At 45.7% G+C, this 13312-nt stretch overlaps 1 protein-coding gene across 2 annotated transcripts in view; it reads left to right on the top strand.

Moving 5' to 3' along the window:
- The window catches only part of MYH11 (myosin, heavy chain 11, smooth muscle), a 130093-nt gene that overhangs the window by 23936 nt on the left and 92845 nt on the right, over positions 1 to 13312 (top strand). For both annotated transcript variants that reach the window (XM_010839893.1, XM_010839894.1), the window contains exon 3: positions 3921 to 4077. In XM_010839893.1, the coding sequence (XP_010838195.1) occupies positions 3921 to 4077 (157 nt within the window). The remainder of the gene's footprint in view (positions 1 to 3920; positions 4078 to 13312) is intronic.

The raw sequence follows: 13312 nt of genomic DNA, 5'->3' as shown, positions 1-13312 counted from the left end.
TGTTCCTCATTTCTGCCGGAGGCCTTGGGAGCTCAGGGCTCCACGGCTGACCATATAAAGCGTTAGGGAAAAAGTGAAGTCGCTTCCTAATACGGTCACAAGAGGGAAACCCTAGGCCTGCAGCTGGGACCTGCTGGTGGCACAGGGCCCTGAGAGGCCGCTGGGACATGGGAGGCAGGGAAAATTGAAAACCTCTGAACTTGACCAGCTCAGAAGGGGCTCGTGGGGATGGGGCGGCAGAAACACACCCAAGCACAGGAGGGCTGCGTCAGGTGAGAGCAACCAGGCTGGAACAGTGGAGGCTGAACCCCTAGATTCTGAAGCCGAGCCTCTGTGTGGGGTGTGCTGCCATCTACCCAGTCCTTCCTGTTGGGACATGGTGCCCTGGAAAGATGTGCTGAACTGGACAGAGATTCAGATCTTCTTGGAAGCATGGATTAAGTGCTTGCTGTGTACATTGCACCAGGCTGTGCCCTAGGCAAACAGAGGGAAGGTGATATTTCTCCTTCAGAAGCTGATGATGGAATTGGGAAAGCCACCCCTGCCTCTCTTCCTTCCTTCCTCCATCCCTCTCTTCTTCTCCCACCCTCCCTCTCTTCCCCGCTCCTTCTTTCATTTTTTTATTCAGCAAATATTTATTGGGTATCTGCCAAGTGCCTGGCCCTGTGCTGAGGGCTGGAGATATGATAGTGTGCAGCTCACAGTCTAAGTGGTGACATTTAGACTGAGCCCTGAAAGAGCAAATGCAAATGGCTCTGAGAAGCTCAGGGGGATGTGTTCCAAGGAGAGGGAACATTACTTGTGAAGTTTCCAAGGTGGCAAAGTTTTGATCATCATGAAACAAAGGGAGCACTGGATGGTCACTAATAGTTATCAAGTCCTTGTTACACACCAGGCACTGTGCTAAATGCTCCCCGAGAGCTATCTCACAGCGAACCGATGAAAGAGTGACAATTACACCTGCCCATTTTGCAGATGAGGATAATCGAGGCTCAGAGAGAAAAAGAAACTTACACAGGGTCACACAGCCAAGAAGTAGCAGAATGAGAGTTACAAATAAGTCCTCAGTAGTCAATTCTGTACTCTTAACCACTACGCTTTACTGGCCCTAATTCCCTGGAGGGAGTGATTTGGGTTGTAAATGACGCATTCTAAAAAGGACAGTGGCAGTGGGCACAGCCTGGGAAGAGCTGGAGGTGGAGTTCAGGCCTAAAGAGGAGGAAGGGCATGGTTGACCTTCGTTCAAACGACCAACCATTCTTGGGCTCTTACTCCATGGAGGCCCTGAGCTGCGGACCAGGACGCAGAGGAACAGGAAACACACAGCTGGAACAGCTTTACCACGTGTTCAACGAATGTCTACTGAGCACCTGCTGTGTGCAGCCCAGTGCCAGGCCCTGGGTCACAGAGATGAAGGCAGCGCTGCCCCTGCTCCAGGGAAGCTTTATAATTACCTGACCCCTCAGGCATTCATTTAGCAGGCATTTAGTGAGCACCTACTGTGTCCCTGAACTTGTTAGCACCTTATCTCTTAAGTCTCAGTGCAGGGAGTACCCCCTGCTGAAGTTTCTCTGAGCACTGCCCCCTCCTCGTGGGCTGGGGCCCTCTCTCCCTTGCTCCCATAATCCACAGGGATTGTTCTTATGATGTTGTTTTGAACGTCCTCGTCTCCTTTTTGAAGGGGGCTTTTTGAGAGCAGGAATGATCATCGATTTATTTGTTTCCAGCATCTAACACAGGCCTGGTATACAGTCGGTGCTTGATAAGTGGCTGATGGATGTTTAGATAGGACTTGTGGGAACCTAGAAGATTACTGCCTCCCTCTCACCTCCCCCACCCCCAGTCCTGTTCCTTTTCAGAAAGAGCATTTTCCCCTCACCCCAGATCAACTCTCATCATCATCGCGCCTTAGCAGATGGGGCTCTGGAGGGAGTCCCTCACTCACCAACCAGCTGCTGCCGTGACTGAAAGCCCTTTGTGGGCAGGTCCCTGTGTGTTTTGTCTTGCACTATAACCCCAGAGCCTCACACGTGGAATGCATGAATGAATGAGCGACTGAATGAACGGATGACCAGTTGTTTCTGTAGGACAGGAATAGGCCCACACTGATGGACAGTGCCCACGCCTCAGATGGGCCGAGTGGGGCTCAGTGCTGGGTGGCTTTGATCGAGGCGCTGAACCTCCCCAGTGTTTGCCGGGCTGTGAGTGTGACCCAGGAATGGACTTTCTGCTCCTCCTCCTTCAGTCACTTCTTGGGGGAGTTGGAGGGAAGACATGCTTCGTCTCGCCCACCAGAGCCTTGGGCAGCACTGATGTTATCGTTTGGGAAAGCAGTTCCTCTGGGACAGGTTGGCGCCTGTCTCCTGGGCTCTGAGCTCAGCGCGTGGGAAAGGCCAGAGTACAGTAAAGAACAGCAGTATACCAGGAGCACGCCTCCCCCGCCCACATAACGGCGGGGCGTGCGAGCATCTTCATGCCCCTTCCTTGTTCTGATCATTTTCAGACGTTCCTCTGCACTTGGTAGGGCAGGATGATTTTTTTTTTTTAACTAATTAATTTTTTTGGCCTTGCTGTGCGGTTTGCTGGATTTTAATTCCTGGACCAGGGATTAAATCCAGGCCCCCAGCAGTGGAAGGCCCCAGCCACTGGACCCCCAGGAACTGCCAATCTTTTTTAATTGTGATAAAATCCAGTATAACCAATTCGCGATATTAATCAGTTTGAAGGAAACAAGTGGCATTAATACATTCGCAGAGTAGTCTTACTCCCAACTGCTATCTAGTTCCAGAACATTCTTATAGACCCCCAAAGAAACCCATTCCAACTAGCAGTCACTCCCATTCCCCCGTCTCTCCACTCCCTGGAAACCAGAGACCTATTTTCTGTCTCTATGGATTTGCCTGTTATGGACATTTCAGATAAGCGGAACCGTGTGATACATGACCTTCTGTGTCTGACTTCTTTCATTCAGTGTAATGTTTTCAGGGTTCATCCATGAATGTAATGTGTTGTAATGTGTTAAGTACCATTCCTATTTAAAGACAGTTGTGTTTATCCCCACTTTACAGATGAGGGACTCTGTCCTTTTTCATGGTCGAGGAGAGTATGAGCTCTGGGTGAAGTCCTGATTTCAGTTCTCAATTTCCCAGCAGCTGCGTGACTTGGTGAGAACTTCACTGAGCCTCAGTTTCCTCATCTGTCAAATGGGCCATGGGGAAATTATAGTATCCCTGTAGGAGGCTGAATGAGAGGATTAAAGAAGATACCTGTGAAGTACTTAGCTTAGTGGCTGGTGCATAGTAGGTGCTCAAGAAAGTGTAGGTGTTATTTAAGCCTGTGAGGCTCAGGGAGATGAAGTGACAGTGGTTGGGAGTGGCCTAAGGGTCTGAACCCAGCACTATTTAAAACCACAGTTATAAACAGTGTCCTAGAAATCCAAGCTCACCCTTTGCTCCTCTCCCCTGTACGTGGAGTCAGTGATGCCAGAGATTCCCACCGGGACACTGAGCCTTAGTTTGTGCGTGTGCTCAGCTGCTCAGTCATGTCTCTTTGTGACCACATGGACTGTAGCCCACCAGACTCCTCTGCCCATGGGATTCTCCAGGCAAGAATACTGGAGTGGGTTGCCGTTTCCTCCTCCAGGGAATCTTTCTGACCTGGGATTGAACTGGTGTCTTCTGTGTCTCCTGTATTGGATTCTTTACCACTGGCGCCATCTGTGAAGCCCCAAGCCTCAGTTTCCCCATCTCTAAAATGGGACTCTGAGTGCATATATTCAAAGCTGCTCCTATGAGAATGAAGTGAGAAAATGCACACAGTGGCGCTCAGACCATGCAAGCTGTGGTGGGTGGTCACAGACTGGATGTCAGAGCTCTGTCCCTGCCGGGTTCCTGAAGTAAGCTCGGTTCTCTCTTTCGTAGACGTACTCGGGCCTCTTCTGCGTGGTGGTGAACCCCTACAAGCAGCTGCCCATCTACTCAGAGAAGATCATTGAGATGTACAAGGGCAAGAAGCGGCACGAGATGCCACCCCACATCTACGCCATCGCCGACACGGCCTACCGGAGCATGCTGCAAGGTAAGCCGCCTGCAGAGGCACAGAGCTCCTCCTCCTCCAGGGAGCCCACCTGGGCTGCTTATAGTCACTCACCAGGCCCCTCCTGTCCTGCCTGCCTGCAGTTCTCGCCAAGAATGTGGGGTTTGGCAGGCGGAGCTGGGTAACAGAAGGGCTGTGACTGAAAAAGGTAAAAAACAAGCAGAACAGATGTGTGTGCAGCCCGGGAGAGGAGGGAGGGGAGATAGCTTGGGCAAATACAGGGATGGGCTCGCTGACCGCTGGTTGCCCAAGGCCTGGGTGGACCAGCCATCTGGAAGATGGCAGGCTGCTGTCACCTTGGAAGGGAAGCGGGTGGGGAATGGCCCTGGCGCTGAGCCAACCAGATCTGAATTTGCAGCCAGCTGTCACATCCTGTGGGATCCTGTGCAAATGTCTTTTCCTCTACAGCCTCAGTTTCCTCATCTGTGAAAAGGGAGTGAGAGAATCCATCTTGCAGCGTGTTGTACAGATGGTAAAACAGGCTTTCCTACGCTGAAGACCTTTGCGTATTACCTCCACATTTATGTAGTATTATTATTACTATCATTAATAACTTCTACTGCGGTAGAACATACATACAGGAGAATGCAAAAAGTACACAAATTCAGTGTCCAGTCCAAAATTAATTTTTACATGCCTACAGTTGTAATCACCACCCAGACCAAGATGGGAAATAGTTCTAGAAAGTTCTCTCATGCCTCCTCCCATAAATGGAATACCTCCTCCTATAAATGGATCTGGCCTTCAGATACAGGAGTCCTTCTGTCCTTACACTTGCAAAAGGGCAACAGGAAAGAGCTTTGGCAGTTTTAAAGCTGTGCACAGTTGTTATGTGATTTTTAGGTGTGAAGAGCCTAGAGGTGGTGAGCCGGCAGCTGGTAGGCTGGATCCAGCCCTCAGATAAGTTTGGTTTTTGGTCCACATGGAGTTTTAAGGATACTTTAATTAGCTGCCAACTTTTAAAAATGTGGAGTTTGTACACAAAAAGCCCAATTTCTAGGTTATTTTGAAAGTATTGGAACATCTGGCAACATGTGATCCCACCTGTCAACCCCTCAAAAGGACATACGAGTTCTTCAGTTCCCTGGCCTGGTCCACGTGTTTGAGTTTACTGCCTGGCTCCTGCGCTTGACCCTGGAATAGCTTCCTCCAAGAATGTTCTGTTGAGAATTGAAAGGAGCCCAGTTCTGCAAGCTCCTGAGGCCAGGTGTACCTAGGACATATTACTCCCCACCTCAAGGTAAAGGGGCTCAGGTAGAAGTTCCCCAAATTACTGACAGGGTTAGCCACGCCACACAGGTATGATTCAAACTGGACCACTCCAGATGGGTACTACCATCATGTCCAAAGACCAGAATATGGAGCCTTGCAAAGAAGATTGCGGGAGATATAATCCTAGGTTATAAAGTGATGACTCTTGGAGTTAGGTATGTGCTTTTGTGAAAAAAAAAAAAAAAATCCTTTGTAGTGTCTCTTGATGGAAGAGTATACGATGGTGGTTCACACACCTCTTTGGAAAGCTGAACATCACAGAGTTACAGTGTTCATATAACTTGGGGTGCTTTTGGTTACAAGAAGCATAGCAATCAATAAAAATGGCTTAAACAACAGGAATTTATTACCTCATATAACAAGTAGTCTGGATGTTGATGATTTCAGGCTCAGTCAATTTAACAGCTCAACAACAGACTTTCTTGGGATTTTCTTGGCTGCTTCCTCATCATCACAAGATGGCAACCATAGCTCCAGACATCACATCCTCATGTTATAATATCCAAAAGCATGAAGGAAGTGAAGGGTTAGGTTTTTTCCCCACATCTCGCTTTTATGAGAGAAGAAAAACTTTTCCAGAAACTCATCAGCAGGCATCCCTACGTCTGTTATGTCTTGATCACATACACACCTCTAAACCAATCATTGGCAAAGAGAACTGGAACATTTATGATTGGATTGGACTATTCCTAGTTCTTTTCTGGAGCTGAGGGAGCTCTTTTGTTGTTGTTTAGCTGCTAAGTCGTGTCTGACCCTTTTGCAACCCCATGGACTGTACCTTGCCAGGCTCCTCTGTCCATGGGATTCCCAGGCAAGAACACTGGAGGGGGTTGCCATTTCCTTCTCCAGGGGATCTTCCTGACCCAGAGATCGAACTGACATCTCCTGCATTGGCAGGCAGATTCTTTACCACTGAGCCAACAGGGAAGCTAAGGGGGCTCTTACTAAGCACATTTAGTCTGAATACCAGAATGAAAAGGGGAAGAGGGAATGACAGGTGAACATTGCCATAGTGCTCTTAAAATTTATATGTGTAACTTTAAGAAACTTAGGGTTTCCCTGATAGCTCCACAGGAAAGAATCTGCCTGCAATGCAGGAGACACAGGAGATGTGATTTCTATCTCTGGGTTGGAAAGATCCCCTGGAGAAGAAAGTGGCAACCCACTCCAGTATTCTTGCCTGAAAAAAAAAATCCTATGGACAGAATTGCCTGGCGAACTGCAATCTAAAGGGTTGCAAAGAGTTGGGCATGATTGAGTGACTAAGTGCAACAAAAAACTTCTATCTTATATATTCTATTCTAGAAAAATTGAAACATATATTAAGCAAAAAGAGAATGTACTAGCACCCATAATTCTATCACCAGGGACCATCACCATTAACGTTTGTCTATATAACTTTTCATATACTAACTGAGCTGGATGGCATGAAATGAAGGAGGTTATGACTATCTGAAAATAATTGGTTCCATAAAAGATTTACTTAAAATGGGCATGTAGATTAAGGGGAAGAGACTTTGATGGGCTTAAAAAATGACATTGGAAATTATGAACACAGGCTTATTTATTTTACATGCAATAGGAATTTTGTGGTTATTGCAACTAGATGTGCTAATTCTTAGAAAGAGTATAAAATTAATACAGAGTTGGGTGTTTTTTCATTAACTTTTTTTGAACAGAACCATGAAAGAGCATAAGACACCATTCTTCATGCCATGCTTGATTTCTGCAGCATGGGATAAGAAGATAATTTTGTACAGACTTATTGGAGAAATCACCACTGTTGCCAGGGGCTTTGACTTCTTTGGTATTTAGCACAGTCTCTCAAAGTCCTTGTTGGGTTATCTTTCCTGATGACTCCCTAATGTTTGGTTGTGAAGTGATCTGACATTTTTGGTGCCTTTCGAACGTCACCAACATGTGACACTGCGCCTTCCAGGAAACAGGCAGTTTTGCAGAGCTGCCGTTTTGTTTTGTGTTTGTATTGAGACGATGGATGTTGACACCCAATAGCTGGCAAGGTGAAGCCTTTGAATTAGAGGACAGCAGTGATGCAGTCTAGAGAAAGATGCTTTAGTGGGATCTGGTTTCCCAAATACTTGACTCTTTGAAGAATATTTTTGTGTTGTGATAACTTTTGCCTCCCTAGACCACTTCCCGTACATGGGGCAATGTTATACTCCATACAGGGACTCCCAGGGCAAATACATTTTGTTCCTCTTAGGCTCTGTATTTTAACACACAATTATATAGTGAAATATAAAGTTACCTAGAAATTTTAAACCTGAAGAGAAAAATGCCATCCATAAGCACACAGATCCATGAGAGATAAGCTCCTTTTAGATTAAAGGTTAATCAATAGCTGCTATGTATACATTTGTTTTGGCTTTACCTGGTGCTTTCTGGCAAATGAGTGATGACAGACTCCAGTGAAAAACATCTCCAGAAAAAAAAAATCAAGGAAGAAAAAATAAAAGCTTAGGAAAAATCTTTCTTTTTTCTTTATAAAGTGGGAATTTGGTTTTTGTGAAGGAATGCATGGGCCCGGTTTGTGACTCTGTTGGTGAATGTTGCCGTCCCAGGCTATCCAGTCACTTGGCTGGGATCACACTGAACTTTCTATTTTGTTGGAGGCATTAAGTCAGTAGCTATGTCCTCCTCTTCAAGTCCTTTGTGAAACAGGATGGCGTGTGAAGAGATAGGATTGGGAAGGAGTGGAGAACGCATTCACTGAACACAAAATATTTAAAATGTTTAAAAGAGTCACGTGGAATCTTGAGTCGCGTGGACTCTTAAGTTCCCGAGGCCCCCTAAACTCCATGAAACCCACAAACACCATGCTTGTCTCCCTGCTCATCATGGAATCTCTGGCATATTTGCTGGTGCCTGGTATGGAGTAACTGCTCAGTTAACTCTCAGAGTTGTTGAAAGAAAAGAACCAGGGGCCTCCCTGGTGGTCCAGTGATGAAGACAACATGCTTCTACTGCAGGGAGTACAGGTTCGATTCCCCAGCCAGGGAACTGAGATCCTGTATGCTGCTCAGCCCGGCCAAAAAAAAAATTTTTTTTTTTAATTAAAAACTCTTTTTAAAAAAAGAAAAGCGCTGACCAGGGCCAGGATGGATGGGGTGGGTTGTCCAAGAGGGGTGGGGAGTTACCTAAGCCTTGATGACTCACTAAGAGGGGAAAGGGGAGGGCGGAGCATTCTGGCTGAGAATAGTAACAGGGGAGTTGGGAATAAGGGAGGGGATTTCTAAGACATAATTCATTCACAAGCCCCTCCCCAGAGGAAGCCAGGCCCCAGTGGGGAGGAGACATTGAGAGAAGTCAGCATTTAAAATATGTCATATATATGTGTATGTGTAAATGATATCGTATTTACTTTTTACATTTCCCAATGTTTTTTTTGTTTGTTTTTGGAGAGATGATGGATTCAAATTCAAAAGCTGACCATTCTCCCTTTCAACCCTTGTGCTCAAGACTCCTAGTCTGCCTCCCCAGAGATAACCGTGGGGTTATTATTCTAGTTTATTAGATATTCTTAGATACTCTCCTAGAGATATTTTCTGCACTTGTCTGAAGATACGCATCCATTTCTCTCTTCCCAAGTTTTCCCCACAAATAGTAACATTTCGTATGCACTGTTCTGCATGCTGCCAGAGTATTATACACCTAAAGGGATTCCTTACTCCTTTTTCACACTTTTAGCTTTCGTCTTTATTGAAGGTGTAGATGAAGATGATTTAGACAATTCCTTGAGGCTTGTTAAGAAAAACATCACTCCTTGGTTGCTTCTCTAATTTCCCCTTCTCCAGGGATAACCATTAGCAACTCTTAACTGAATTTTGGATGTTTAACACTGTAATCTCTAAGAGACTTGAACATATTACTCATATTTTAAATTTCTCCCTCAGTTTTAGGCATTACTTATTGACTTTTCATCATGGAACATGAGCATTTCACTCAATCACCCCCTTGCTTTGTCCTCCGGCCTCCTCCCAACACACACGCAACCATGCCCCATCACATAAGCTCCCAATGTAGTTTTATATTGACTTTGATGAAAGCTATATTCAGAGTTGACATTATCATGACTGTGAAGATGCCATTCACAGCTGAGCTCTGCACAGTCTTGTGATGCCTTTTCCTGTACAAATTATTCTTTCCCCTGGAGTTAGTAATTGCCTTTTTTTCCCCCAACTTGGGTATCTGTGTACTTAATCACTAATTCTACCACAAATTCTCCTTCTAAATGTGCTAATCTTATAATGTGTCTTACAATATAAGATATGTGTTCAAGATCCTATTTATAGCTTCTTTTTGGAAGTGATTGCTACTGGAGTCTTTTGACCTGCCCTGGACACCTTCCTAGAGAAGGAAATGGCAACCCTCTCCAATACTCTTGCCTGGAAAATCCCATGGACAGAGGAGCCTGGTAGGTTACAGTCCATAGGGTTGAAAAGAGTCGGCAAGACTGAGCAACTTGTCAATGTCAATAGATACCCTCTGGTGACCAGTAGCGGATACACCCTCAGCTCCACCTCACCTCAGGGCTCTCCCTCCCTAAGCCCTGCCCTTGGATCTTCCCTGGTGGTTCAGATGGTAAAGCATCTGCCTACAATGCGGGAGACCTGGGTTCAATCCCTGGATCGGGAAGATCTCCTGGAGAAGGAAATGGCAACCCACTCCAGTATTCTTGTCCAGTATTCATGGACAGAAGAACCTGTTTAGGCTACAGTCCATGGGGTCGCAAAGAGTCAGACACAACTGAGCGACTTCACTCACTCACTGTGAAAGTGAAGTGAAAGTGTTAGTTACTCAGTCATGTCCAACTCTTTGCAACCTCAAGCTCCTCTGTCCATAGACAATACTGTGGGCAAGAACACTGGAGGGGGTTGCCATTTCCTTCTCTAGGAGATCTTCCCAACCCAGGGATCGAATCCAGGTCCCTTGTATCACAGACAGATTCTTTGCCATCTGAGCCAAAAGGGAATCCCAAGAGATAGTTTAACTGGGTTTACATTTTTAAGCAAGAAATAATTCTCTTTCCAAATTTTTAAGGCATTGCTTCATTAACTTTGAGATTCAGTTTCATTTTTGGGAAGATAAAAGTCATTCTTATTCTTGATCCTTTGTATGTGACCTTTTTTTTTTTTTTTAAATTTCTTCCTTCCTGCTTCTCTGAAAGTGTTTTTTTTTTTGTTGTTGTTGTTTTTTTTAATCTTTATCTCCCTGTTTATGATTGGATTTGGTGTGGGTCTGTTTTTACTCATTGTGCTGGAGACTTGAGTGGATCCTCATAGTCCTTAATTCCTGTCCTTACATTCTGGGAAATTTTTTTGAATTATGTCCTTAATGATTTCTTTTTCTTTGTATTCTCTGTTCTGCTTTTTCTAGATGTTTTCTTATTTCTATACCGGAATTCTCAGATTTTTTTTAATATAATTTTCATCTCTTTCTCTTGTCTTTTTTATTTTCTAAGCAGTTACCTCAGCTTTATCTTATAAATCCTCCATTGAGTTTTCAATTACTACTATCATTCCAAAAAAAAGTTTCCAAGAACTTGTTCTGTTTCCTGAATGTTTCTTTCTTATCACATTCTTTTTCCATACACGTTCCTTTTCTTAGAAGGTACTTCTCCACATGTAGGCCCCTGTTATCTCCAATAGGCATATTTCTTACTTATTTGTTTTAATTTATGTTTGTCTTGTTAGTGACTTTCTTCCAATGCCTGCTGATTCATTGACTGTCCATTCATCTGGGATGCTCTAACACATGGGCACCAAAAAACTGATGGCAGCTTTGTGTTTGCAGGAGGAGCTTGCTGGTGAGGCTGGGCTGCTCCGTTGGGTGACTCCTAGTGTATCTTTCAGCCTTTTTTCTTGGGCTAGTGAAATTCTTCAGAGAAGTCTTGTACAGTCTTCTGCTTGAAGGGTAAAGATCTGTCTACTATCATTTTGGGGCTTTCCTGGTGGCTCAGCAGTAAAAACCTACCTGCCATTGCAGGAGATGCAGGAGACATGGGTTTGATCCCTGGGTCAGGAAGATCCCCTGGAGGAGGAAATGATAACTCACTCCAGTATTCTTGCCTGGAAAATCCCATGGACAGAGGAGTCTGGCAGGCTACAGTTCATAGCATTGCAAAAGGGTCAGACACGACTTAGCAATTAAACAACAACCGTCATTTTAAAGATCTAGTTGAGAAGAGGCTGAGGGTTTCAAACTATGGGATGAAACTTGCACATTGTCTTCTTGCTGTTCCTGTTGTCCCCGAGACAGATACCTTCTATTTCTCCCTCTCCAGAGAATTGATCTGCCCCCTTTGGTGGGCTGTGGGGAGGGCAGTCACTTGGCTACAGGGAGTATAGATGGTATCTGGAATGTGTCTAGCAGCTTCTCAGACAGACATTCAACCAGTCCTCATGTTTCATTGTCCTCCACCCTCTTCCTGAGGCCCCAGGTTGCCCGTTACTGAGGTTTGGGCTGGAGGCAGGGGACTCTGCTTCTCCACCACCAGCTTAGTCTCCTGGGACTGTCATCACTCATCCCGTTTGCTGGTTTCCCAGGTTGTGTTTTTCTCTCCTCTCCCACTTATTTGGACAGTTTCATGTGCTTTTGAAAAACCTCCTTGTGCATGTGTGTTCAGTCGTGTTCAACTCTTTCCAGACCTGTAAACTATAGCCCACCAGGCTCCTCTGTCCATGGGATTCTCCAGGCAAGAATACCGAAGTGGGTTGCCATGCCCTCCTCCAGGGGATCTTAGAGACCCAGGGATCAAACCCACGTCTCTTATATCTCCTGCATTGGCAGGCAGATTCTTTACCACCAGCGCCATGTGGGAAGCCTGAGAAAAACCCCTTTCAGTTCAGTTCAGTTCAGTTCAGTCGCTCAGCCCCATCTGACTCTTTGCGAATTCATGGACTGCAGCACGCCAGGCCTCCCTGTCCATCACCAACTCGTGGAGCTTGCTCAACCTCATGTCCATTGAGTCGGTGATGCCATCCAACCATCTTATCCTCTGTTGTCCCCTTCTTCTCCCACCTTCAATCTTTCCCAGCATCAGGGTCTTTTCCAATGAGTCAGTTCTTCGTGTCAGGTGTCCAAAGGATTGGAGTTTCAGCTTCAGTATCAGTCCTTCCAATGAATACTCAGGACTGATTTCCTATAGGGTGGACTGGATTGATCTCCTTGCAGTCCAAGGGACTCTCAAGAGTCTTCTCCAACACCACAGTTCAAAAGCATCAATTCTTCAGCACTCAGCTTTCTTTATAGTCCAACTCTCTCATCCATTGGAAAAACCATAGCTTTGACTAGACAGACCTTTGTCAGCAAAGCAATGTCCCTGCTTTTTAATATGCTGTCTAGGCTGGTCATAACTTTTCTTCCAAGGAGCAAGCGTCTTTTAATTTCATGGCTGCAGCCACCATCTGCAGTGATTTTGAAGCCCCAAAAATAAAGCTTCCCTCATAGCTCAGCTGGTAAAGAATCCCCTGCAATGTGGGAGACCTGGATTCGATCCCTGGGTTGGGAACATCTCCTGGAAAGAGAAAGGCTTGCTCTGGCCTGGAGAATAGTCCATGGGGCTGTGAAGAGTCAGACATGACTGAGCGACTTTCACTCACTTTCAAAACCCCTTTACTGTCATTTTAATGAAGTTTGGGAAAAGAGGACCATGGACAGAGGAGCCTGGTAGGCTGCAGTCCACGGGGTCGCTAAGTCGAAGACTGAGCGACTTCACTTTCACTTTTCACTTTCATACATTGGAGAAGGAAATGGCAACCCACTCCAGTGTTCTTGCCTGGAGAATCCCAGGGAAGGTGGAGCCTGATGGGCTGTCGTCTTTGGGGTCGCACAGAGTCGGACACGCAGCAGCAGCAACTGCCTGTGTTCAACCCACTACCTTTTGATGGAAATTCTCTCACACTCTCTTTTCCAAAGATGTGAT

Source organism: Bison bison, unplaced genomic scaffold (assembly GCF_000754665.1).
Source record: "Bison bison bison isolate TAMUID 2011002044 unplaced genomic scaffold, Bison_UMD1.0 scf7180017864135, whole genome shotgun sequence".
Classification (NCBI taxonomy): domain Eukaryota; kingdom Metazoa; phylum Chordata; class Mammalia; order Artiodactyla; family Bovidae; genus Bison; species Bison bison.
Note: the sequence above shows the minus strand (reverse complement) of the source record. Positions and strands in the feature narration are given on the sequence as shown.